This window comes from Mustela nigripes, chromosome 16 (genome assembly GCF_022355385.1).
Source record: "Mustela nigripes isolate SB6536 chromosome 16, MUSNIG.SB6536, whole genome shotgun sequence".
Classification (NCBI taxonomy): Eukaryota; Metazoa; Chordata; class Mammalia; order Carnivora; family Mustelidae; genus Mustela; species Mustela nigripes.
The window spans coordinates 58,362,843-58,387,433 of record NC_081572.1 but is presented as its reverse complement, the minus strand read 5'-3'; the positions used below and the strand labels follow the sequence as shown (position 1 = coordinate 58,387,433).

The 24,591-nt window shown below is 53.0% G+C and overlaps 1 protein-coding gene and 1 long non-coding RNA gene across 8 annotated transcripts in view; one reads left to right on the top strand and one right to left on the bottom strand.

Moving 5' to 3' along the window:
• LOC132003863 (uncharacterized) overlaps nucleotides 1-24,591 on the bottom strand; it is a 56,547-nt gene that overhangs the window by 31,645 nt on the left and 311 nt on the right. For 3 of the 6 annotated variants that reach the window (XR_009400339.1, XR_009400338.1, XR_009400340.1), the window contains exons 2-3: nucleotides 22,815-22,895; nucleotides 22,539-22,645 (exon numbers count right to left, since the gene is read on the bottom strand). This is a non-coding gene — a long non-coding RNA (uncharacterized LOC132003863). Of the gene's footprint in view, nucleotides 1-256; nucleotides 272-9,413; nucleotides 9,607-17,622; nucleotides 18,546-22,538; nucleotides 22,646-22,814; nucleotides 22,896-24,591 lie in introns of those variants that run through there. The other 3 variants (XR_009400341.1, XR_009400336.1, XR_009400337.1) reach the window with 3 other exon arrangements.
• On the top strand, nucleotides 11,813-24,349 carry ALOX12 (arachidonate 12-lipoxygenase, 12S type). Of its 2 annotated transcripts, XM_059379701.1 has the most exons (14): nucleotides 11,813-12,462; nucleotides 12,929-13,130; nucleotides 14,037-14,118; nucleotides 14,221-14,343; nucleotides 14,457-14,560; nucleotides 14,810-14,970; nucleotides 15,818-15,961; nucleotides 16,742-16,951; nucleotides 19,285-19,371; nucleotides 19,578-19,747; nucleotides 20,231-20,352; nucleotides 22,490-22,590; nucleotides 22,712-22,882; nucleotides 23,004-24,349. In XM_059379701.1, the coding sequence occupies exons 1-14, from the start codon at nucleotides 12,328-12,330 to the stop codon at nucleotides 23,181-23,183; spliced, it is 1,992 nt and encodes a 663-aa protein (XP_059235684.1). In that variant the 5' UTR covers nucleotides 11,813-12,327; the 3' UTR covers nucleotides 23,184-24,349. The 2 variants fall into 2 exon arrangements, with proteins under 2 accessions (XP_059235684.1, XP_059235683.1); XM_059379700.1 differs by lacking the exon at nucleotides 23,004-24,349 and having other exon boundaries at nucleotides 11,816-12,462; nucleotides 22,699-22,808.

The window sequence follows — 24,591 nt, the reverse complement described above, 5'->3', positions numbered from 1 at the left end:
CCCCTTGCATTATTCAGGATTCTTTGTTCACATGTAACAGAAAGTCAATTCAAAGTGGCTTTAAAAAAAGAAAAGAGATTTATTGGTTCCCATAATTTAGAAAGTCAGAAGTAGTCTGACCTCAGATGTGGGTGGATCAAAGGGTTCAAACAATATCATGAGGACTCAGTCTTTCTCGTCCGTGACCCAGCTCTGCTTTCCTCCACGTCAGCTTTCTTCTCTACAAGTCTCCCTCCAAGTGGAAGGCACTGTGGTCGGCTGGCTACAAGCTCTGTGGAAACATGAAGACTTCATTCCTCCTATTTCCATCAAAGTCTCAGAAGCCTCAATGGCTCCGAGGAGCCCATTCTGGGCCATGTGTCCCCATCTTGGCCAATCCCAGTCCTAGAGCACGGGACTATCACTGACTGGTGTTCAGTGACTCGGTTACCAGTAGACAAGGAGCCAAACCATTGGACACCCTGGGATCTGCCAGCCAATCCACATTCCAGGAAAGGCAACAAGAGTCCAAAAACAAAATAAAAACAAACAAGCAAACACACAAATCTCTGGCAGACAAGCAGGTTTCCGGATTTGTTCTCCTCAAGAAGAGAGTAACAAGCACTGACACGTTAAACTTCGTAAGCTTCTTTGAGGAGTCTGGAGTTATGGGTTCATATGTGGAAAAAGCATGCAGATGAACGTGTGGTCCAGGGTCTGGGAGGAACATCATCAAGGTGAGCACTACGGAACTGTTAACTAACATCGCAGAAGCGTCTAGAGAAGGAAGAAATAACATACCCTAACAGGTAGGGTGGAGGTGAAAAATAGTTTGATCCAAATATTTAAAGAAATGTATGTCAATTTTGTAACAAACTGGTGAAGCAGGATATATTAGTTGAACTGCCTTTGCTTCTTTGATTCATAGTTTGAGAATCATAAGACGGTTTTGAAATATCTTTTCAGTCCCCAGTACGAGGGGAGTTGGTAAGGAGGAAATATCACTAGCGATGACAAACTGGCAGGCTCAAAGAAATGGGCATCTACCTGCTACACCAAATTCTAACCAGGGACACGACAGGAAATATATTATAGATAAATGAATACCTATGCTCCAAAATTGGAAAGTGAATGGCTGGTGGGGAAGAGAGGGACAACTTGCTAAAACACAGAAGTCATGCTAGCCTGAAAGGGAAAATCACCCTAGAACATCAACAAGAATACAGAGAGAGCGTAGAGTCCTTTCCCCCGGGGAGGAAACAAGACTGGTGCCCTAAAGTGTGGGAGCCACGTGGAAGCCGCCGTAGAGGAAAATGGAACAGTCATGCTCTGCACCTTGCCAGCAGCACATCCATCTACTTCAGCTTCCAGTGGAAACAAATACAGCGACACCAGCCCCTCCCCCAAGCTGGTCTGTGAAAAGCAAGACAGCACGCAATGGAGCAGATGCCATCAACTGTGAAGAGGACTGCACAGAGAAAGAATTAGCAGGCAGTTGAGAAGCTTCTAGCCTCAGAAGATACACACTCGAAAACCGGGAGAACTCGCTGAACTCTACCTCTGAAACTACTAATACCCTAAATGTCAATGAATTGACTTTAAAGAAAATAAAAATTATTTTTTAAAATTGGAAGAACTTAAACCCAATGAAATACAATTAATAAAGTGCCAGATTGGAACTTCAAAATAAGTGTAAATGGTATCTTCAGAGAAATATGGGTGGGTGGTGCAGTCACAAAACAGGAACTGAAAACTACTAAATGGAGCAAGTTGCAGAGCTGGAAATTTAAAAATGTCATTGAGATTGCAAGTCAGTGGCAGAACGGACAGAGCTGAAGAATGGCTTTGTGAGTTGGAAGACTCAGCCAAGGAATTCTCTTAAAGTACAAAACACAGTAATATCACTTTGATTACAAAGTAAAGAAGAAATATTAAGGAACATGGAGAATAAATCCAGAAGTTCTAACATCCACCCAAAAGTTCAAGAAGGAGAGGTGAGAAAAAAGTGGAAGAGTGGCACTATTTAAAAGAAAAAATGTTTTTGTAAGTAATCATGAAGGACAGGAGCTCTTCCCCCGTCTTTGCTCTCATTCCTTTCTCCACTAAAATGCCAGTTAGGAAACATTTTTAAAAGCATAATTATGGGATGCCTGGGTGACTCAGTTGGTTAAGCAGCCACCTTCGGCTCGGGTCATGATTCCAGGGTACTGGGATCAAGACCTTCATCGGGCTCTTTGCTTGGCGGGGAGCCAGATTCTCTCTCTCCCTTTGCTGCTGCTTTCCCTGCTTGCACTCTCTCTCTCTCTCTCTCTGTGTCAAATAAATAAAATCTTTTAAAATAAATAAATAAAAGCATAACTACAAAAGGAACAGGAGATTGCTGGTTTGCCAACTGTATGCAGAGGGGGCAGGGAGAGACGGAAAAAAGAGGCTGTTTACCCTAGATTGGTAGGTGGCAGTTTTAATAAGCAAGGGAACTTACGAGGCTTGTCTTGGGTGGCAGCAAGATGAGCAGATCTCTACACCCGGCTGCCAAATCCTAAAAGTTTGTAAAGAAGCCATAAGTGGGTTGAGTCCCGTATACTCCCCAGAGGGTGTCAACAATACATTACTCTCTGTGTCCCTGAAAATGGCTCCCACCACAGGAGTGGTCGGGAGAATATTCATTCCAGGGGAGGTGGGAGGAGTCTCTGATTGCCTGAGTCCAGCTCTTGGGGGAACTGTGATCACATTCTCTCGATCACCTCTCCCAACAGAGATGATGCAAGGGTAGATGAGAGACGACATCTATGGCTTGGAAGCTGAAAGCACATGGACAGGTGGTAACCAGGTTGGCAGAATAGAGAAAGTTGAAAGTCAAATGCCTACCAGGTGGGGGTGAGCCCATCAGCACCGATCCCCCAGGAAGGCTCAGGAACTGGAATACCAAGGAACCTTGCCGTTAGAGGCCATGATCCCGGGGTCCTGGGATTGAGTCCTGCATCGGGCTCCCTGCTCGGCGGGAAGCCTGCTTCCCCCTCTCCCACTGCCCCGCTTGTGTTCCCTCTCTCACTGTGTCTCTCTCTGTCAAATAAATAAATAACATCTTTAAAAAAAAAAAAAAGTCTTTCTTGGTTTGTCTCTCTCTTTTTCCCTTTGCTCGTTTGTTTTGCTTCTTAAACTACGCTATGAGTGAAATCACGTGGTATTTGTCTCTCTCTGACTGACTGACTTAGCATAATACTCTCTAGCTCCATCCAGGTCACTGTGAGATTTCATCGTTCTTAACGGCTGAGTAATACTCTACTGTAGCTGTATCCTGCATCTTCTTTACCCACTCACCAACTGCTGGGCACTTGGGCTGTTTCCGTAATGCAGCTATTGTAGGTAACACTGCCATAAGCATCAGGGAGCGTGTAGCCCTCAGAACCAGTATTTTGTACATTTGGGTAAACACCCAGTAGTGTGATTGCTGGATCCTGAGGTAGCTCTGTTTCTAACTTTTTGAGGAGCCTCCACACTGTTTCCCACAGTCACCGTGCCAATGTGCACTCCCACCAACAGTGCACAAAGGTTCCTTTCTCTCCGCAGCCCTGCTAACACCTGTTCTTCCTTGTGCTGTTGATCTCTTCTGTTCTGACAGGCGTGAGGTGACACGCATTGTGGTTTTGATGTGCATCTCCTTGATGACGAGGGATGGTGAGCATCTCCTCATGTGTCTGTTGGCCCTCTGGATGCCTCCTTTGGGAAAACATCTTGTCATGTCTTCCGCCCATTTTCTAACTGGATTATCCATTTTTCGGTGTTGAGTTTTATACGTTCTTTATATACTTTGGATACTACCCTTTATCAAATGTGTCATTTATCAATATCTTCTCCCACTGCAGAGGTTACCTCTAAATTGTGTTGTTTCCTTTGCTGTGCAGAAGATTTTATTTTGATAAAATCCCAATGGTTTATTTCTGTTTTTGTTTCCCTCACCTCAAGAGACACGTCTAGAAAGAAGTTGCTACAACCGATGTCAAAAAATTACTGAACGTGTTCTCTTCTAGGAGTTTCATGGTTTCAAGTGTCACATTTGGGTCTTTAATCCATGTTGAATATGTTTTTAATGTATGGTGTAAGAAAGTAATCGGTTTCATTCTTCTGCACGTTGCTGTCATGTTTACCCAACATCATGTGTTGAAGAGATGGTCTTTTTCCCATTGGATATTCTTTCCTGCTTTATCCAAGATTAGCTGATCATAAAGCTGTGGGTCCATTTCTGGGCTTTTTCATTCTCCTCTATGGATCTGTGTATTTTTGTGCCAGGGCTGTACTGCTTTGACGACTACAGCTCTGTAGTAGAGCTTGAAGTCGGAACCATGATGCCACCGGTTTTGCTTTTCTTTCTCAAGGTTGCTTTGCCTAAGGGGTTTCTGGAGTTCCACACAAACTTTAGGATTGTTTTTTCTAGCTCTGCGAAAAATACTGACGGTATTTTGATAGGGGTTGCACTGAATCTGTAGATCGCTTTGGGTAGTACGGACATTTTAGCACTATTTGTTCTTCTAATCCATGAGCATGGGGTGTCTTTCCATGAAATTTCTTTCATCAGTGTTTTATGGTTTTCAGAGAATAAGTGTTTCACCTCTTTGGCTGGATTTATTTCTAGGTATCCCTGTTTTTGGTGGAGCAAAGTGCTTTTTAAAAGTAACAAAGAACAAGACAGAAAAGATCCAATAGGAAAAACATTTTTAGTTTAATAGAAAAAGTGGAGATGAAGTTGAGGAGATCTCCAGGAGAGCAGTAAAAAAGAGCTAGAAATCAGAAGAGGCAATATGTGGACTATTTCCTTTTTCTTTTCTTTTTTTTTTTAAGATTTTATTTATTTGTCAGAGAGATGGACAGAGCACAGGCAGGCAGAGTGGCAGGTAGAGGCAGAGGGAGAAGCAGGCTTCCTGTGGAGCAAGGAGCCCGACGTGGGACTTGATCCCAGGACCCTGAGATCATGACCTGAGCCGAAGGCAGTGGCTTAATGGACTGAGCTACCTAGGCACCCCTTCTTTTCTTTTTTTTAAGTAAGCACCACACCCACCCAGTGTGGAGCCCAATAGACGGACTATTAATTGGATGTTTGAGTCACTGTATTTGGAGATTTCTTTGTTATGGAAATTAGCCTATACTTACACTAACAAAAATACCTTCCAAAATCTAAGGAAGTTCATTTCCCATCCTTGAGTCTAGTCCTAGGCAAATTACCAAGCAAGTGTGAGTTGAATAAAGACATTTTCAAATACGCAAGATCTCAAAAAAAATGTACCTCGTGAGCCCTCCTTCTCAGATAGCCCCTAATGTCAGATTCCGCGTGCACTGGCCGCCCAGTAAGTAAACGTGTAAGGACTGTCTCACTAACCACGATTCTATATGTTACTGAGAAACCATCCTATCCTACATGGGCCCATGAATTCCGGAATACATTTTTAATCAAATCATCTATACAGATAGCGGGCCTGCAGAAAAGTATTTCCTTGAGACCCTGCACCCTGAAGAGGCAGCCCTAATGGAGACTTTTAGAACATTGAGGTTGTACATAATCTTTGGGGAGGGATTCATGACAGGGATCAGGGCGGAAGGCGACACTGAAGGGGTGAAGGGAATGGGTGCTGAGGCTGTCAATCATGCCATGACTGCTCCGGGCTGTTCTACCTGTTCTTTACATGTGTGGCTTTGAGGACATCCCTTCCCCAACTGAGCCTTCATGTACAAAAGAGGAGCAATGACATCGACTACTCAGAGTCTTGTAGATGCATTCCTTTTCTTTTCTTTTAGTTTTTAAAGATTTTATTTATTTATAAGTAGGCAGAGAGAGAGAGAGAGAGAGAGAGAGGAGGAAGCAGACTCCCTGCCAAGCAGAGAGCCCGACTAGGGGCTCGATCCCCGGGATCATGACCCGAGCCGAAGGCAGAGGCTTTAACCCACTGAGCCACCCAGGCGCCCCTAGATGCATTCCTTTTCTTATGTTCTTCAAACACACACACACACACCCTGACAATTGTAGCCAATTGTCTGGGGCCGGGAAGGGCAGGGCATGAATCTTAAGAGGGTCGGTCTCTGTGCTCTTCAGTTTACAGACACTCATGGTAAAGACATCGATACCTGAGAATTCCATCTGGGGAAGTCATTTAGGTACGTGGAGAAAGTAGCAGATGGCCTGTTAGTTAGAAAACACCTTGAAGATACATTTTGGTTTCAGAAAGCCAGGAGGCAGAGCAGAGTCTGAAGAGGAGGTGAGACTATGAGAAATAAGTGTTTTACACACTAAGAAAAATGGGGATTTTTCCCCAAGTACGCCATTCCGGAGGAGAGGGCGGAAGTAGGGAGAGGAGGTAAGAGAGCCTGTGAATAAACAGAAATAAGATCAAGTAAGAAAATTCCAGATTTTGTGGATTGGGTAAGAGGATGCCAAGGATCAGGTCAAAGAGAAGTTTCGAGTGGAAGGAATGACTGCAAAAAGGGGTTAGGAACATAGATGGCTAATACGAAGCCTTACAGGTGATCCTGGCTTGATTTTAAATTTTGATATCATGTTCATCCCATATTTTTTCTTTGCATTCCTTTTGATCTTTTAAAATACTGTATCGGGGCACCTGGGTGGCTCAGTGGGTTAAAGCCTCTGCTTTCGGCTCAGGTCATGATCCCAGGGTCCTAGGATCGAGCCCCACATCGGGTTCTCTGCTCGGCAGGGAGCCTGCTTCACCTCCCCCCGCCCCGCCTCTCTACCTACTTGTGATCTCTCTCTCTGTGTCAAATAAGTAAATAAAATCTTTTTAAAAATAAAATAAAATACTGTATGAAAATATACTATATCTTGATTACTGAGTTTTGGGGGGCCCCTGAAATGTTGTGCTCAAGGTGAGAGTCTCACTTGCCTCATCCTGGTCCCTGCCCTGGCTGTTACCTTTCAAACCTTCAGTACCAGTCTTTTACATGGAAGGAACACCTGAAAGCCCAGGAACAGAGACCATCACGCAAGACATGAAAACTTTCTGGGAATCAGCGAGTAAGAAATTTGAATTATGTAGGATTACACGATAAACGTTAGAACCAAGAGAAAGGCAAGCAGTGGCTGGGATCCCAGAGAAGGAGCGGGATTTCCATATCCCCCATGGCAGACCCCACACTCATTTGTCCTCTACCCTTTGTTTCTCTGAGACGGAGCGTAGGGTGCAACACGCGTGGGGGTGACCCTCCAGAGACGTCCTGAAAAGATCAGCCAGGAATCGGAGGTTGGTGCTCTAAGAAACTGGAAGTTGCAGTTAGGGTGGAGAGAAGGCCCAGGATTAACTTCTCAACCTCTTTACAGAAATGCGGAGAAGAGCCAGCTTTTGACCAAGTAAATCTAAGCAGTTTAAGAGATGCCAGTCTTGTGAAAGTGGGCCCAGGAGGCCTACCTTGACCCCATGTTTGCTTAAAATGCAAGTTGACAACATGTGAGAACGGGACCCGGTGCCCACGCCTGCTTTTTACCACTGACGCAGGGGTGGGAAGAGCGAGGGAGGGGCTCACGTCAGCCTGTGACAGCCTCGGGATCCCTGTTCCAACGATTAACAATCTGGATGATTGCAACCTTTTCTCTTCCTTGTGTCTAGCAACCAAGCAGTGAGCACTGCTGAGGAAATCACAGCCCTGAGTCACGTTTCTCTACCTTCTCCATTACCACCCCCTTACAAAACCCAGAAGACATTGGTTTCTTCATTTCCCTCTGTCCCTACCGCTTGAAATGTTCATACCTTCATGTATCTGTTCACCCGTGTGGTCCTTTGGAGGGCCACAAACCACCATTAACATCTGAGACGTCACGTGGGTCTGTGTGAGCATGCAGCGTCCACACCCATGTCCTCTGCGCCTTGCCCGGATTTTATCTGCCCTCTCTGGGTCTTCTAGAGCAACCATCAGATGAGCCACCATTGAACTCCAGAGGCTTCATGAGCAACATGTCTTAAGCGAAAACTGCAAGCTGTAGAAGTGTGGACAGTAGGGCAGAGATTTTCTGAACAACCCAAACCAAGCACCCCTTGAAGCATATTCATGATCGCAGATGATTCTCGAATGCACAGAAACCTGAGCAGACCCTTGGGGCTCACCGCGGGCATCCCTGCTGGGATTGGGGTAGTGAAATCAGTGGGAAAGGAGGCAGCTAAAGGGTAAAAATCTGCCAGCTTTTTTCCTCTCTGAATGGACACGGCTCCCTGAGAGGAAACCATCTTTGACTCTTCTCTGAGCCTAGAGCGTCCCCCTCTCTGGCCCCTTCTGAGGTCCCCCAAAGGCTTGTCCTTCCTGGCCACACCCTCCCCATCTCCCACGCCACCCCAATCTCCCTTGGTCTGCAGAATGGGTAGGTGAGGAGGAGGGGGTAAATTTGCCTAAAGGGCCCAAGACACTGCCTGAAAAAAAAGAGACTGAGATTGAGAATTTCTTTTACACGGTTCAATAGTACTCAAGTCCTCTGTGGAAGCCTGAGAAGGTTCTATCAGAGATCCACCAACAGGAAGGAAAACAAGGGGTCCCAAAAGGGGGCCCTCTGTGAGGAAAGTGGCCACTCAAATGACCAGGCTCAATGCCAAGGCCTGACAGTTTCAGAGGCTAAAGCTGGACACGGCCTTGGCTCAGTCCCCTCGCACCAGAGTCACTCTTGGGAATGGTGCCCGAGCCCGTGTGAACTAAGAGCTTGGAAAGCCTGAGCGTCTATCACTATCGGTGGCCTATGCGGGGATGCCTGCACCCATTAGATGGTGCAGGACAGAATTTCTGCAGCTATAGCCCCGAACAAGGACAGAAGCGAGCGATGACACTGAGACAGAAGTGCCAGGCGTCTTACAAGGAGCGAGTCCTGAAGAGACTGACTGGAAAACCGGGTATCGTTTCTCCCCCACAGTCAGGTCCTATATCTGCACAGCCTAACGTGACATGGTTTATAACGTGACATGTCCGCATGTCCCAGTCACCCTCAAGGAACAAAGAGACATGTCTAGAGCCCTGTGCCGAGTACGGGCTCAGGCACTGCTGTGCTGGGCGCAGTGGGGTTACCCTCTCGGGGGGCTGCAGCTGGGACCACGCTGGCACACGAGAAAGGAAGGAGATGAAATCATTCCTCGGTTTAGAAAAACACTTGCACAAGCCTTTCTGGCCATAAAACCTCAGGGCCACCCCCCACCCCCAGGCCCTGGCGGTGACCTAGTGAGGGAAGCTTTGATCAGGAAGTTGGCTGCCCTGGGAGGAAAGGTCACGGGAACGTGGGAGCCGCTTGGCTGCTGGCGCGGGGAATGGGGTCTGGGAGTCTGGAAGAAGGGGCGAGCTCAGCTTGGGGGTGCTCATCGGGCTGATGAGGCCTTCCTTCCCACCGACAGCGAGGCAAAATCCAGCGTTAGGCCCTTCCAGCAGCATGCGGAACAGAATGGTCACATAAGGGAAAATAAATTAAGTAAGAGGTTTAATTCTCTGTATTGAAAACAAGAGACTGCTCCCCAGTGCCCTTGTCTGAGGACATTTACGTTACAAAACGTGTCATTTGGGGCAGTTCAGTGCCTGCCTTGGGCTCAGGTTCCGCATCCGGAGCTCTTCTCCTCTCCTTCTGCCCCTGCTCGTGTTCCCTCTCTCATGGTGTCTCTGTCAAATAAATAAAATATTTTTTAAAAAAGAAAACGTGCCATTTTACGCTCTTTCTCTGTCTCTTTGAAATGTGTGTGAATCTTTTTAGAAGCTAAACAAGCTTCTTGTCTGCTTTATGATCCAGGAATGTCTTTCCCAAGGGCCTGGGATCTACCCCTTTGAAATGTTCACATCAAAGGACATAGTGCCCCTCTCTCCTGCTTCTGTGGGAGCCCAGGAGCCTAACCCAGGGGGGCTCCATGCTCCAAGCTGCAAAACCGCCTGCGGTCATAAAGATACAAGAACTCTGGGGCGCCTGGGTGGCTCAGTGGGTTAAGTCTCTGCCTTCGGCTCAGGTCATGATCTCAGGGTCCTTGGATCGAGCCCCGCATCGGGCTCTCTGCTCAGCAGGGAGGCTGCTTCCCCCTCTCCCTCTGCCTGCCTCTCTACCTACTTGTGATCTCTGTCTGTCAAATAAATAAATAAAATCTTTTAAAAAAGATACAAGAACTCTGTGCTTCTCACGATCAAGCTAGCAATCACATGGACGGTCATCCATTACCAGGTGATGGCAGGATGAACGGTGCAAAAGGTGCCATCAAGCCTCTGCCTTGAGAGCTGGTTCCTGGCTATCTTGAGGGGGTGGAATGGGCTGCACCTGCCTGTCCAGAGGGAAGGGGGAAGGTGTCTTTCTGTCTTTGTGGTCTCCTCGTGGGTTACCTGGGAGGCACATCCTATACTGGTTTAATGCTTCTTCAGAAAGAAAACTGGTTTTCTCTGCTACCTTTGTTGGAGAGGTTTTTTGGGGCCAGGAATTGTATTCCCCCAACATAACGCAAGTGCTTAAAAAGGAAAAAGAAAAGAAGTGGGAGGAAGGTTCTAGAGGAGTATGACCCCTAGTGGGAGTCTGGGGTCTCTGGAGGGACCTGGAGAAACTGTGTGGTGGTAGGGCAGAGGAATTTCTAGAAGGGACGCAGACATTCAAGTGGAAATTGTTTCCCATGAGTAAATAACAGCATAATTGCAGATAAAACACACTGGCTTCAGCTAAGTGTTTTAAACATACTAACACTTTGCATATGCATTAACTAGAATGATTCTCGATTATTCCTTCCCCCTCTGCCATGTGACCCTGCTATGCGCTAGACAGGGCAGAAAAGGTGTCACGAAACAGCGGGGAAGCAGGTTCAGGGGTGAACTGATTTGGCAAAATCAAACAGCCTCTCCTACAGGCAAAAGCAACCTTTTGGGGTCTGTGTGGGAAAGGTCAGATACATCTAGATACATCTACTACATAGGGGACAATGTGAGCCATTTTACTGGGTGAGCCCCCAAAACTGCAAGAACTGGCACACACCCAGTTCTGAGCGCAGATGATGAAGGGAGGGGTCAGCCTGGGAGTAAGAAAGGGAATGGCAGCCTGGTAAGGACCAGACACTTCTGTGAGGTTGGGAGGCTGTCCGCGGGCCTAGAAGCCCTCTTATCCCCAGTAACCACCATGCCATATCATTTTGAGGGTCAGGCTCAAAACAGAAGCTTTAACTTGCCCTGCCCTAGCATCGCCAGGCATAACCTGGGAACCAAGTGTTTCTAAGGGACCTGGAGCAGGGCCTAGACAGGGACCTGCCGGAGGCTTCCTCAGATGCCTGCGCAGGGGTGAGCGTGACAAAGCCTGAGTCCCGAATCGGCCTCCCAGAGCTTACAAAGTCCCTAACCAGCACTGGCCCCCAGTTTCCTGCCCTTAGAGCCCCACAGGAAATATCTGGAGGGAGGGAGAGATAAGGACAAGGAGGCTGATGAAAGAAGTGGGATTTAAGGCCCAGTGAAAGCCGTTTACATATAATTTTTCAGGAGAAAACAATTTGGGTAGGGGAAGAACTCATCAGGGTCAGTAAGACAAATTAATCTCAAACCGCAGGGCACGGGGCTGCATTCACCTGGCAAGGACAAAGGTCATGAGAATCACCCTTGTATGCTGGGTTCCTACCTGACTCCGTAGGTACGGCAGGCACACCTGAGTCCCTAATATTTTCTGCACCCACTAAACGTGGGACAAAAGGAGCTTTGACTGCCCTACCTGTCAGGCCTTTCTGTTTCTGGTGTATCTAGGATGTGCGAAACTGGGCTGCGGGACAGAGGGTAGCAAGTCCCTGAGCTGCTACTTTTCCAGGCTCTAGGGAGCCCCTGGTCATTTCCTGCAGGGCTGGGCTCCGGTGAGGTAGAAATCAGGGGCTGGAGGTCTTGGTGGGGGGTGGGCGGGTTGCGGGTGGGTCTGCGGGAGCCCAGCACGGCCTTCCAGGGCAGCCTTCCCCAGATGCCAGCCCAGAGAAGGGGAGACTTCCTCCCACTTTGGAAGACCCACTCACCCTCTCTTCCTCCCGCCTCCCCATAGGCCAGGATCCTCAGCCTCGCTCCCAATACACCGGGGCCACCGCGACCGGCGACCCCCGCCCCTAAGTGCGGACAGGGCGCCTCCATCCTCTCGGCCCCGCCCAGGCCCAGACCCCTTTATCTTCCGGCAGCGACGCCCCACCCGGAGCCGGGCCCTGCCCCGCAGCCCCGCTGCCGCCGCAGGTTCGGGCTAGTCCAGGGCGGGGAAAGGGCGTGAGGAGGGCGGGCACGCAGAGCATCTTTAAAGGCCCACGACTCCCCGGAGGCGCCTCGACAGCCGCCGGCGGCCCCGGGCAATCCCCACCAGCGCGCAGGACCCGGCTCCGCGCCCGAACTGCCGGGGGCGCCATGGGCCGCTACCGCATCCGCGTGGCCACCGGGGCCTGGCTCTTCTCCGGGTCTCACAACCGCGTGCAGCTGTGGCTGGTCGGGACGCACGGGGAGGCGGAGCTGCAGCTGCGGCTGCGGCCGGCGCGGGGCCAGGTCAGCGGACGGGGAAGGGGACCCCCGACCTTGGCCCGGCCTGGGACCGCGAGGGTGGGGCGGCGGGGTCGCGGGGCGGGGCGGGAGGGGGCGGACGAAGGACAGCCGGAGCGCGCCGGAGAGGACTTGCCGGGGCAAGGAGAAGATCCGGAGCCAGGGCCCGGGCTGGACTCGAGTTCCTCCTCCCTTCCGCCAGGGTCCTCGCAGCCTCCACGGCTTCCCCAAGTAACCCCAGGGCCAAGGTCGATGCGGGACGAGCGGTCTGGTCAGAGGCTGCTCAGAGAGCGCCGCGCGGGGACAGCTCAGGGACCGACCGAGGTCGGTGACGTCGGACCCTGGGGCGCAGGTGTCTGGAGCAGGGAACAGGTGTTGTCTCTAGAGGCCTTCGGCAGCGGAGGCTCACGCACACCAAAACGGCCTCTCCGGGGCCCCTGGTGCTCAGTGTCGTGGGCTGTGGTCCCCACAGGAGGAGGAGTTTGATCGCGACATCCCCAAGGACTTGGGGCCCCTACAGTTTGTGAAGTTGTGCAAACACCACTCCCTGGTGGACGACGCGTGGTTCTGCGACCTCATCACGGTTCAGGGCCCGGGAGCCTGCGAGGAGGCCGCCTTCCCCTGCTACCGCTGGGTGCAGGGCCAGGGCGTGCTGAGCCTGCCAGAGGGCACCGGTGAGGGCTTGGGGGGCGGACGGGCAGGGATGCAGGTGAAGTGGCCCTCCGAGCTGGGCACAGTGGGTGGTGGGCACAGGAGGTGGAGACAAGACAGGGGTCAGGGCAACGTCCCTCAGTTCGGAAGTTACAGCCAGGATGAAGGGCAGCCAGGGAGGCTGGAAGGGAAGGTCGTGATCTGGAGACGCCCTCTTCCAAGAAGGGGGCGGGCCTGGGGTCGGAGCAGTAACGGAAAACAGGAGAGCAGAGTGGAAAGGAGATCCGTGTGTGGCCAGACTAATGGGGGGGGGGGGTGGCTGGAATGGCGGCAGGTGCAGAAGGAGACAGGGACCCCTGGGCAGGTGGCAGCTAAGGCAAGAAGATAGATGCTCTGAGCTGTGAGCCCAGAGCAGGTGTGGTTGGGGAAGCATGAAAGGAGACTGTGAGGGACAGGGAGCACCGCGACAGCGGGGCAGGGACCATAGGAATTTGTTAGTGTTGGAAACAGGAGATGAATCAGGAGACACACGAGGGCAAGGACAGTAAGGATGGAAACGTGGAAGATATGGCTTTGACACAGGAAGGGATGGGCCCAGAGAGCAGGAGCAAGTCAGCAAGGTCTGTGGTGGGAAGTCTAAGGAGGGCAACCCTGGGAAAGACAGCCGGCACAGCTGCTGCACAGCAGCCTTCAAGGACAGTGGAAAGTGCGACAGGTAAGGCTGGAAACATGAAATCGAGCCAGGCGGTACGTGGTAGAAACAGGTGTGGTCCCATCTCAGCCTGATGAAGGGTATGAATCCGACCATAGGTAGAGATGATTAGGATCCGGTAGGGATAGACAAATCGAGGAAGAAAGGGGACATGCAGGGGAGAGCACAGGGCCGCACAGACCCGTGCGGTCAATCATCTTAATGCCCGACCCCCCAGCACGCCTGCCAGGAGACAATGCCCTGGACGTGTTCCAGAAGCATCGAGAGAAAGAACTGAAGGAAAGACAAAAGCTGTACTGGTAAGCACTGGCCCGCGAGCCCCCCAAAGGTCCCCTCTTCCCTGGCCCTGCCCCCGTCACTGACCTACACACCCTCCCTGAAGCCTGGGCCCCATCTCCTAGCTGGGACACCTGGAAGGAGGGGCTACCCCTGACGATAGCAGCCGGGTGTCAAGATGATCTGCCTCCGAACATGAGGTTCCACGAGGACAAGAGGCTAGACTTCGAGTGGGCGCTGAAGGCGGGGTGAGGAAAAGCCTGGGGCTCAGAGAGGAAGAGGGCCAGGAGACCCAGGAACGGGGGTGACGAGGGAGGGGCCGAGAGCTCGGCGATGGGTTCACGTCCCCACGCTTGTTTAGGGCGCTGGAGATGGTCCTCAAACGTGTTTACACCCTCCTGAGCCCCTGGAACCGCCTGGAGGATTTTGATCAGATCTTCTGGGGCCAGAAGAGCGCCCTGGCTGGTCAGTGGTTCCCCAAGATGATCCCTATAGACTCTGAGGGCCCCTTTGGATGACCCGACCACCACACCCCAGAGTCCCCCATGACCCCTTCCCTTAGGAGACCTGAACATCTCACAGAGGCCTCCGGAATGAAAAGCCAGGGGCTAGAGACGGGGTAGTCGTGTGCCGGGACCACTGGGGTAGGGCCTGGGGGAGAGGGACCTCTGGGCTGTGATAAGCACCTCCTCCTCCCCCCACCTGACCCCACAGAGAAGGTTCACCAGTGCTGGCGGGATGACGAGCTTTTCGGCTACCAGTTCCTCAATGGGGCCAACCCCATGCTGCTGAGACGCTCCGCCTCCCTGCCCTCCCGGCTGGTGCTGCCCCCAGGGCTCGAGGCACTGGGGACCCAGCTGGAGAGCGAACTCCAGGTACTGCCTCCCATCCTGCTGGTTCCCCTGGCCTTGCGAAGTGCTGAAAGGGGGGGGGGGGGGGTACCAAAGATGAGTCAGGGGGAGGGAGGCTGTGGGCACCCACCCCGCCTGGGTGCAGAGTCCCGTGCTGGAAAAACCTACAGGTGACAAAGCGTGCAGGGGAAACTGTGAGGCGCTCCAAGGGTGGAGGGCAACGGCGTGGGTTCCCAGGGCACAGGTGGGGCCAGCGATGGTAACAGGGACAAGGACATTCGCTGGCTGCTGTCCAGACTCCCGACCCAGCGACTCGGGCGTTGGGGGGAAGGTGAAGGAGGCGTTGCCGGAGGTGGAGAGCGGGGAGGTCTCTTGGAAGAGAGCTGGGTTCAGAGGAGAGGAGCCGGGTGTGAGCGTGCACGGGCATGCGCGGGTGTGTGCTGGATTCCGCGACAGTAGACACTAGGGGCCCTGGGAGTGGCTGGCAGCAGAGCAGAAGTTTGGACACATGGGGAAAGAGCTCAGTTTGCTGAGCCAGGGGGTCGCTAGTGGCAAACACAGGGAGCAGCCACGGAGGGGTGATGGAGAGGGAGCCGGCCAGTGTGGCCGAAGGACGGCTTCCAGCACCCGCACCGCGGTCAGCACTGTGCACAGGCCGGGTCCTGACCCCGGGACTGCTCCCACACACGGGGCACTGTTTGTCCGTTCACATCTATAAACCGAGAGGCACTGGCCCAGATGCTCCAGTCCGGCCAACAGGACGCTGGTACCGACATGGGATGGCAGCCAGAAGCTACAACATATCCCCCTTGGTCCTGGCCCTGGAAGTGTGATTTCCACTCAAACCACAGCACCTTCCTCCTCTCCCCAGAATGGTTCCCTGTTTGAGGCCGACTTCATCCTGCTGGATGGAATTCCAGCCAACGTGATCCGGGGTGAGAAGCAGTACGTGGCCGCCCCTCTCGTCCTGCTGAAGATGGAACCCGACGGGAAGCTGCTGCCTGTGGCCATCCAGGTGAGGCGCCCTGGGCGCGCCCCTCCCCGCACCACTCTCTGTTGGCCCCAACCTCCGCTCCTGGGGATGCAGCCCCCACTCCTTGGCTCCCAAACGCTTCTCCTCACACAGTGAGACCTGTCTCCTGTCACTCCGTTTGCCTGCAGTCTGCTTTCCCCTGGCTCACCCAACTGGAAGTTCTTATTCTGCTCAGGAGTCACAATGGCCTTTTGGATACTCACCCTGGACCCGCTGGTTCTCAGACTTTAGAGGGCATCGCAGTCACTGGTGGGCCCATTAGCGTATGCGGCTGGGGCCCACCGCCGGACTTCCTGATTGCGTAGGTCTGGGCTAGGGACGGAGTGTGTATATTTATAACAAGCCCCTGAGTGATGCTGGTTTGGGAACATACTTTGAGAAACACCCTAATCCCCCTGGAGCCTTTCTGACTCCACTCACCATCGGACGAACAACCTTTCTCCCGCGGTTCTCAACAGCTACAAGTACTGTCCGCTGTCTCACCTGTCCGGCTTCCTTCCCCAGTGGCCAGCCCTCCGCAGCATCTCCTCCCTGCCGCCCCCGCTTTGACGCTCCTGCCTTCACCCCCTCCAGCCGGGCACTGGTGTGGCGACACCGCCCGCGAGAGGCAGGGCAGAGATGGCCTCAGCCCTCCCCCTGGACTGTAACCCCCGGGGAGCAACCGTCTTCCTCACTCCCCTGCCATTCCCACTGACCCCCCCACCCACCCACCCACCAAAGAAAAGCAAAGTCTCCATAACGGGCTTGATTTCCTGTTTACAGATCCAGCCCCCCAGCCCCAGATCCCCGACCCCGCCGCTGTTCCTGCCCTCAGATCCCCCACTCGCCTGGCTCCTGGCAAAGACCTGGGTCCGAAATTCCGACTTCCAGCTCCACCAGCTCCAGTACCACCTCCTCAACACTCACCTGGTGGCCGAGGTCATCGCTGTGGCCACCATGAGGCACCTCCCGGGGCTGCACCCTGTCTTCAAGGTACATGCTACGCTCTACCCTCTGTGTCCCAGTTCAGACCCCAGGGACAGGAAACAGCCCAAGAGCCAACGACATGGCGACCACAAAAATGTTTGTCAGTTTGTGAGAGCAAGAGGGGAGACGAGCTGGAAGACCGCCTACCCCCAAATCCCCTTTCAGTTGCATCATTTAGGGTTCCTTGAGGACATCTTACTGAAGGAGCCCCCTGAAATGCTCAGAGAGCTGCCGACCCAGCAATGGGCCTATATTCTAGCAGGAGTGTTGTTAGGAAAACAGCAGCCTTGTTCCTGCCTTAGGAGCCTCTCTGTGAAGCCAGAAGGACACGTGACGCCCATGAGACCATCCAGAGACCGGTATCTGGAACTAAAAATTACAAGAGACAGCCCACAGACACCAGAGAACTGATGGGAGAATGTTCTACCCCAGCCAAGGAGTTTGCTAAGTAGGAACAGATCAGAAGGCAATGCCCAGGAGGCAGGTGGAAAAAGACACACATTGGAAAGATGATGATCTGGAAGAAAAATAAAAAGAAACCAAGGACTTGGCTGGGGGTGGGGAGCCACAGTGCGCCTGGGCACCAGACCAGAGAAAGAAAGGCCAGAGGACCGTGCTGTGGCAGCATCCAGCAACCCACAAGCTGGGGGTGTGGTAAAAACCTAGAAATACTGAAATCTGATAAAAGAGTGAGCTCAGTATCCATTGCTAAACAGAAGGCAACAAAATAAGACTCATGGTTGCATAAAAATGTCCTCAACATCTTGCACAGGGACATGGCCGAGAAGGGACCAATCCAGGGATAATTGCCAGAAACAACCCACTGGGGAGGAGAGCCAGTCTGGAAGCAAAGAGCAGGGCTTCCATTTTAGGTGCCAGGAGCGGAAATGTTGGCAAGATATGCACACGAGTTCCAGCCGCGGGGTTTCAGCTGGGGGCTTCCCGGCACCCCCGCCCCAAGCCTGGCCACCAGTTGCCATGGCCCCTCTGAGTTTAGGGTAGCACAGATCAGATGGATTTATGGCTCTCAGGGTGCTCCTACGTCACAGTCTTCTGGTCTTCGGGAACAGGTCAGGCTTCTATTCGGGCTCACGCTCCCACATCACGAAGTCAGCCCTGTCTCCACCTATGTCAGCCTTGTCCCAGGGCAGACGGCTGGGCCGTGATCAGTCCCACGGGGGAGCAAAGTCTGCTTGCTCACAAAGATTCCGTGCGTAGGCTGGCTCTGGCCTCAGATGCTGGGGTGTGCATCCAGAATCCTGACCTCCTGATCCAGAATCCTGAGCGCCACGGCGGGGTTGTGAAAGGACAGAACAACAGAACACAGCCGCATGACACTGGCTAAAAGCTACGAAAGTCCTTCGTTCTTGCAAGGACCACTCCTGTCATTAGGGGCTGCTTGTCCTCAGGTAGCCGCTCTGCTCCCGTGGACTCTGGGCTTTCTAGGACACTCGGCGTCTCTCAGGAACTTTCTGGAAAGTTTTGGGCCAGTGCGAACTGCCTTCACATCTTGACCCTGGAGGCCCCGCTTGGGTCGTTCCCTGAGCACGGCACCCACAGGTCTGACAGACAGCAGCACCGCATGACGGCCGCACATACGCTGGGTGCAAATAAGACAAGACAGTCGGGGGTCAAAGGCATTCCTGCGAGGACCAGACAGCCTTCTTCCATAGCTAGCACGAGTGTTTGCTAAAGCTATACAACAGAGGGATCTGACCGCCCAGCTCGGGGAGGCACGGGTCTGATGTCAGGCCCCCTGCGGGGTCAGCAGGAGGCTCAGTGCCCCCACCCCGTAAGGGGCTCACGGCACCCACCCCGAAAAGGGGCCTCGCACTGCAGCCCCTGACAGGGAAGCAGCCAGAAGACAGCTTCAGCTGGGAGGACATGAAGGACAGAAACATAAAGTCCATCACAGGGGCTGGTTCTTGACACCAGCAGTCAAGGTGGGAACAGAGACAAACGGCAACGGCTCCAGCACCAGCGGCTCCATGGGGGCCCGACGGCTGGAGCGCTGCAGCCCCCGAGACGGGAGGCCCCGTCATCACCCGCAGTCCACAGGATGGGAACCGACACAGATCAACACTCAGAGGGCCCGTGAGCCTGGACGAGCACAGAAGCGAGCGCTTTAGTACAGCGTGATGGGCAGCAGGGGGCAGGGAGAGCAGGAGAGGGAGCGAGGGGAGTGAGGGGGAGAGGGAGCAGCAGAAAACCAGACCTGCGGGGCGGGCAGGGCAGTGAGGAGAGCCTCCAGCAGGGAGAGGCCACGAGGCTGGGCCCCATGCCCCGTGAGGCAGGACCCCGCGTGGCCTCCATAACCACCCCCACCCCCTCCACCCCAGCTCCTGATCCCACACATCCGCTATACCTTGGAGATCAACACCCGGGCCAGATCCCAGCTCATCTCAGAAGGAGGGATATTTGATAAGGTGAGGAGGTAACAGGGCCTTGCGGGGGTGGGGCCACTTGTCACCCAGCTCTCTGTGACCTCCTGCCACGTTCAGGATCCCAGACCAACCCTGGGGAGTGTCCCTTCCCCCCATGTCCGTCAATGAGCAACCCCACCTCGGAGCCCCTTGCTTGGCTCCGTCCTGTTGCTCAGGGCCTCCCCTCTCTGCCCTCTCTGGCATCGCAGGCGGTGAGCACGGGTGGCGGGGGCCACGTGCACTTGCTGCGTCGGGCCATGGCTCAGCTGACCTACTGCTCCCTCTGTCCCCCTGACGACCTGGCTGACCGGGGCCTGCTGGGAATCCCAAGTGCCCTCTATGCCCATGACGCTTTACGGCTCTGGGGGATCATCGCCCGGTGGGTGACGGTGGGAGCGGGGCCAGGGAGGGGGAGAACGGGGCTCCCACCTGACGTCAGCATGGGCCCAAACTCCATGTGGAAGCAAGAAGGGCCTGACAGGAGGGGCAGGAACTCAGTCCTCGGCCGAGAAGGAAGAGTCAGGAGGCAGCAGGGAGGGTCTGAAGCCGGGGAGACCGAGACAGGAAGTACGGGGAGGGGAAGCCGCCGATGGCTAAACCACAGGGTCCCAGGGCCTGGCTGCGGTCAGGGGAGTTTGTCAGGAAGAACACCTTTCAGCCATGCGGCCAAAATTCATAAAACAAGGCCTTATAATGTTTCCTTCCTTTCTAAACCCATGTTTAGAAAGAGCTAAGGGATGTCCCCAAAGACGAGTCTAGTAAAATCTGTCCCCGGACACAGCGGGAGTCACCTGGGCCCAGGCCACAAAAGCAGTCGAGGCTCTTCTCGCAGGAAGCTCACCTCCCTTCTCCCCCGGGGCAGATACGTGGAAGGCATCGTCCGCCTCTTCTACCACAGGGACGACATTGTGAGAGGAGACCCGGAGCTGCAGGCCTGGTGTCGGGAAATCACCGAGGTGGGGCTGTGCCAGGCCCAGGACCGAGGTAGGACCCTTCCCCAGGGACTGGGGCCCTTGGGCCGCTCTGCCCCTCTGGGTTCAGGACCCCAACCCCGCATCCCACCTCGCTTCCAGCCACGTGCGTAGCATCTCAATCCCATTCCCACCTGCTAAGACTCAAGCCACTTCTAGACAACCAGGGGCTGTCCTCCTCAGAGACCCTGGCCATCACCCTCTACTGCCATCCCCAAGCCCCAGGCACATCGTGGGGCCCAAGCATGGGGAGCCATAAGACCAGAACCGCAGCCAGGGCGGGATCTGCCCAGGCCCTGCTGGGACCCCTGTTCTCCTCCTGGTTGTCTGTTTTCTCACGTGAGGACAGAGATACATGGGAAGAGCTTCCAGCAAGGCCCATGATGTCCCACGCTGCTTTCCCTCCCTGACTCTCCCACCCGCCACTGCCCAGCACACACACATGTCCAGGGTGCACAGCGCATGCCCCACATGCCCTGGTCTCATCCCGTCCCACCCCAGGTTAGTACTGTACAGGTTCGCGCCAACTGGGACCCTGCGCATGGCCCCTTGGGGCCACATTTCCGGGGCCAGTCCAGTTCCCCCTCCCCTCGGGTAGGATCCGGCTAGACCTGGGGCACCCCTACCTGCGTTTTAACCTCTGGGGAAGGAACAGCCTTTCTCGAGCTCTTGCTAGGTCCATCTCCCCCCACCCCCCCGTCTAACACACATGGGCCTACGGGGGCTGCTTTAGATCATTCTTGGGGTACATGCCAGCACCTCTGGCTCTGTGAGACAACTCCAGATGTTTACTGGGGAGAGCCAGGCCCCAGGAATGCGGCCAATGATAAACCAACACCTGCACTCACCCTTCCGGGCCCAAACTTTTCTTGGACACCTCAGAACTGTCTCTCAGATCCCCCAGGCCCCCAGAAGACCCTTCCCCCTCTCTCCCCGCTCAGCTTTTCTCTATGTTGGGAAAACAAAAATAAATATTCACATGTCAGCTTTAATCTCCACCAACTGCCTCTCATCCTCTCTTCCTCCGCTCACCTCGGGTTCTCATCACGCACTTTGCCTAATTTTCCCAACAGCCTTTTTTAGAGGAAATGTGCTAAAATTAAAAACAGCTTGAGAGTAGCAGTCAGGAACCCGAGTTCAAGGTCAGCCTCTGCCTTTTCCGGACCATATGATCCTGACAAGTAGTTCTCTCTCTCTGGTCTTTGATTTTTTTTTAATTGATAGAAAGGGAGTGATTATATTTGTTCCACTTAACTCATAGGCTTAGTGGCTCTAAGTCACCATCTCCACTGTAGAATCAGTGGCCTGAGATAACCTTTGTGGAAAGCCTCTCTTGGCTGTGACACTGTAAATACACAACTTCTTCTGTTCCTCCCTTTATAACTCGGGCATTCACAATCCTCTCTTGGGGAACAGGAGGAAACGTCCCTAAATTCCTAACCACTTTTTGAGGCAGAAGATATTCAACCACTCAGTGCTTTTTAGCCCCCGATACTAACAATCCCATAATAATTCTATAATAACAATAATCGTTATTTACCGAGCCTTTGTCACGTACAAGGTGATTTCAATATGTTATCACCCACATTTTATAAGCAAAAAAATGGAAATTCAGAGAGATTAAGTAATCAGCCTAAGACACCCAGATTATATTGCTTGAACCTGAAGTGAAACTCAGGTCTAATGCCAATGTATTTGAATAAATAAGTGAATAGACACCCATCAAAGCCAAAATACAGTGGACCCTCAAACAGTGTGGGACGGGGTGGGGGGGTTAGGGGCGCTGACCCTCCCCCGCACACACCAAGCAGTCAAAAATCTGCCTATAACTTTCGACTCCCGAAAAACTTAACTACTAAGAGTCTACTGTTGACTGGAAGCCTTCCCAATGATGTAAAGAGTCTATTTACCCCGTCCTGTGTGCCGTATGCATTGTATGCTATATTCTGACAGTAAAGCGAACTTGAAAAGAGAAAACTTGAAGAAAACCATACAAAGGAGCAAATACATGTCTGTACCCACTATAAAAAAAGCCATACGTAAATCGACCCACGCAGTTTGAGCGCAACTGATGTAGACACCCCCAAGACGATCACCTGCATTTCTCTCCTCTCGCACTGGAGCCCCTCAATCCTGTTCCTCTCTGGCAGGTTTCCCCGTCTCCTTCCAGTCCCAGAAGCAACTCTGCCATTTCCTTACCATGTGTGTCTTCACATGCACCGCTCAGCACGGGGCCATCAACCAGGGCCAGGTATGAGAGCCGAAAGCCCAGGTCCCTGAAGGCAGGCATCTGGACCTTGGGATTCCTAAGGGAGAGACAGGGGTTCAAAGCATAAGTCTCAGGATCCTAGGGTTGCAGTTTCTTCCCCCAGCTGGACTGGTATGCCTGGGTCCCTAACGCCCCATGCACAATGCGGATGCCCCCGCCCACCTCCAAGGAAGAAATAACGATGGCCACGGTGATGGCTTCACTACCTGATATCCGACAGGCCTGTCTTCAAATGACCATCACGTGGCATCTGGGTCGCCGCCAGCCAGACATGGTAAGAGGGGGCTCTGGGGAAAGGGAAATGACAGTTGGAAGGGAAACATCGGAACAGGGGCTAGGCCCTCCGTGCTTCTGCCTCTGGACTAGAAACTGATGCATCCTTTGTCCTTTCCTAGGTCCCTCTGGGGCATCACAAAGAAAAGTATTTCTCAAGTCCCAAGGCCAAGGCGGTATTAAACCAATTCCAAACAGATTTGGAAAACCTAGAAAGAGAGATCACGGCCCGGAATACGCGACTCGACCTGCCGTATGACTACCTGAAACCCAGCCGCATAGAGAACAGCATCACTATCTGAGGCCTGTGGCATCCCCACCTCCAAGACTTCAGATCAGCTCCAGAACTGTTTCCAGTTTGAATGTCATGGTTTCCAGAGTCTCTGCGGCTAAAGCTCTATTTTCTCCCCCAACCAAATCCCCAACGTCGCTATCCCCCCTGCCCAGGGAGGGCAGCAAACCTTTTCCATAAAGGCCAGATGATAAATATTTTAGGATTTGTGAGGCTGCATCATCTCTGTCCTAATTCCTTAGCTTTTCCGACAGAGCACAGAAGCAGCCGCCAGATGATGTGGAAGTTAAGGAGCGTGACCGTGTTCCCATAAAAAATTACTTAAGAACAGTGAAATATGTCACAAAATTCTCTTCTTCCTTTGGTTGGGTCCACCGTTTAAATATGCAAAGAGGATCTGTGCTTTGCCAGATGGACAGGCACAGGCTGTGGGTTGGATCTGACCTTCAGGGGCCATACTCGCACCAGGTAACCCGGCATTAGCCTGAGGCACTGACCCTACTTGCCAAACAGCCAGAGGATGCTCTGAGGGCAGATGGGGAAGATTTCCTGCACAAATCAACTACCTCAACTAATTCTCCTTTCCCAGGAGCTAGATCCCCTACACCGGCGGCCAACCTAAAACTTCAGGACTCTGTGCTTTGGCAACGTTCCCTCCACCCTGTTCCCCCTCTTCAGGCACCTACCCCAAAAGTCCTCCAGTAAGAATGGTGTTCCTGGGGAGAACAAAAACCTGCCATCCCTGGATGGCTCCCTCCCCTCCCCCGGCAGCCTCGAGCTAAGGAGACCTGAGATTCCTGTCCCAGGGCCCCTTTCCCAGCCCCTGCAATAGTATTCCCGAGTCTGTATGTGTTTCCCTGGGTCCGAGTTTTCTGTCACAAGCTGTTTAAGAACAATAAGCATAAAATAAACGGGAAAAAATGTTAGAGTCATGTCCATTGCTGACCAGTGTGTCTTTGTGTGATTCTGGGGTCTTGGAATCCAAATGACCCCTCTCGATTATGCTCAATCGCTGTCCTCACTAGAACGTGTACAGACAGCTCAGTGCAGAACTGAATTCTTTCAACACCCGATTTCCCTAAATGACCATCACAAAGCTGCCTCTCACTGCTGAAGCATACAAACTTTTCCCCCCCAGAGGGTGACCTATTCATGTTTTTAAAAAACTGTGTACCCTCCCTTATCCAAAGGACCTAGGGTCGGTCTCCTTGGTGTACACGGGGAGGCAAAGCGACACCGTTGCGTCCTCTCTCCTCTGTCCAACACGACCGGCAGGACCGCTCTCCCTCACCACTTGTTCTCTGTCTCTGCTCCCCCCGCACTCTTCCGAGCGCCCGCATTCTTCTGGACTCGGCCTCCAAGACCATGCAGCATTCTGTGATCGGGAACAAAATGGCACTTCATGGGACACCCCTGGG

Coding starts and splice junctions, on each gene's coding strand:
- ALOX12 (XM_059379701.1), top strand. CDS start 12,328: ATGGGCCGCTACCGCATCCGCGTGGCCACCGGGGCCTGGCTCTTCTCC. Junction 14,971..15,817: donor AGCTGGAGAGCGAACTCCAG/GTACTGCCTCCC, acceptor TCCTCTCCCCAG/AATGGTTCCCTGTTTGAGGC. Junction 15,962..16,741: donor TGCTGCCTGTGGCCATCCAG/GTGAGGCGCCCT, acceptor TCCTGTTTACAG/ATCCAGCCCCCCAGCCCCAG.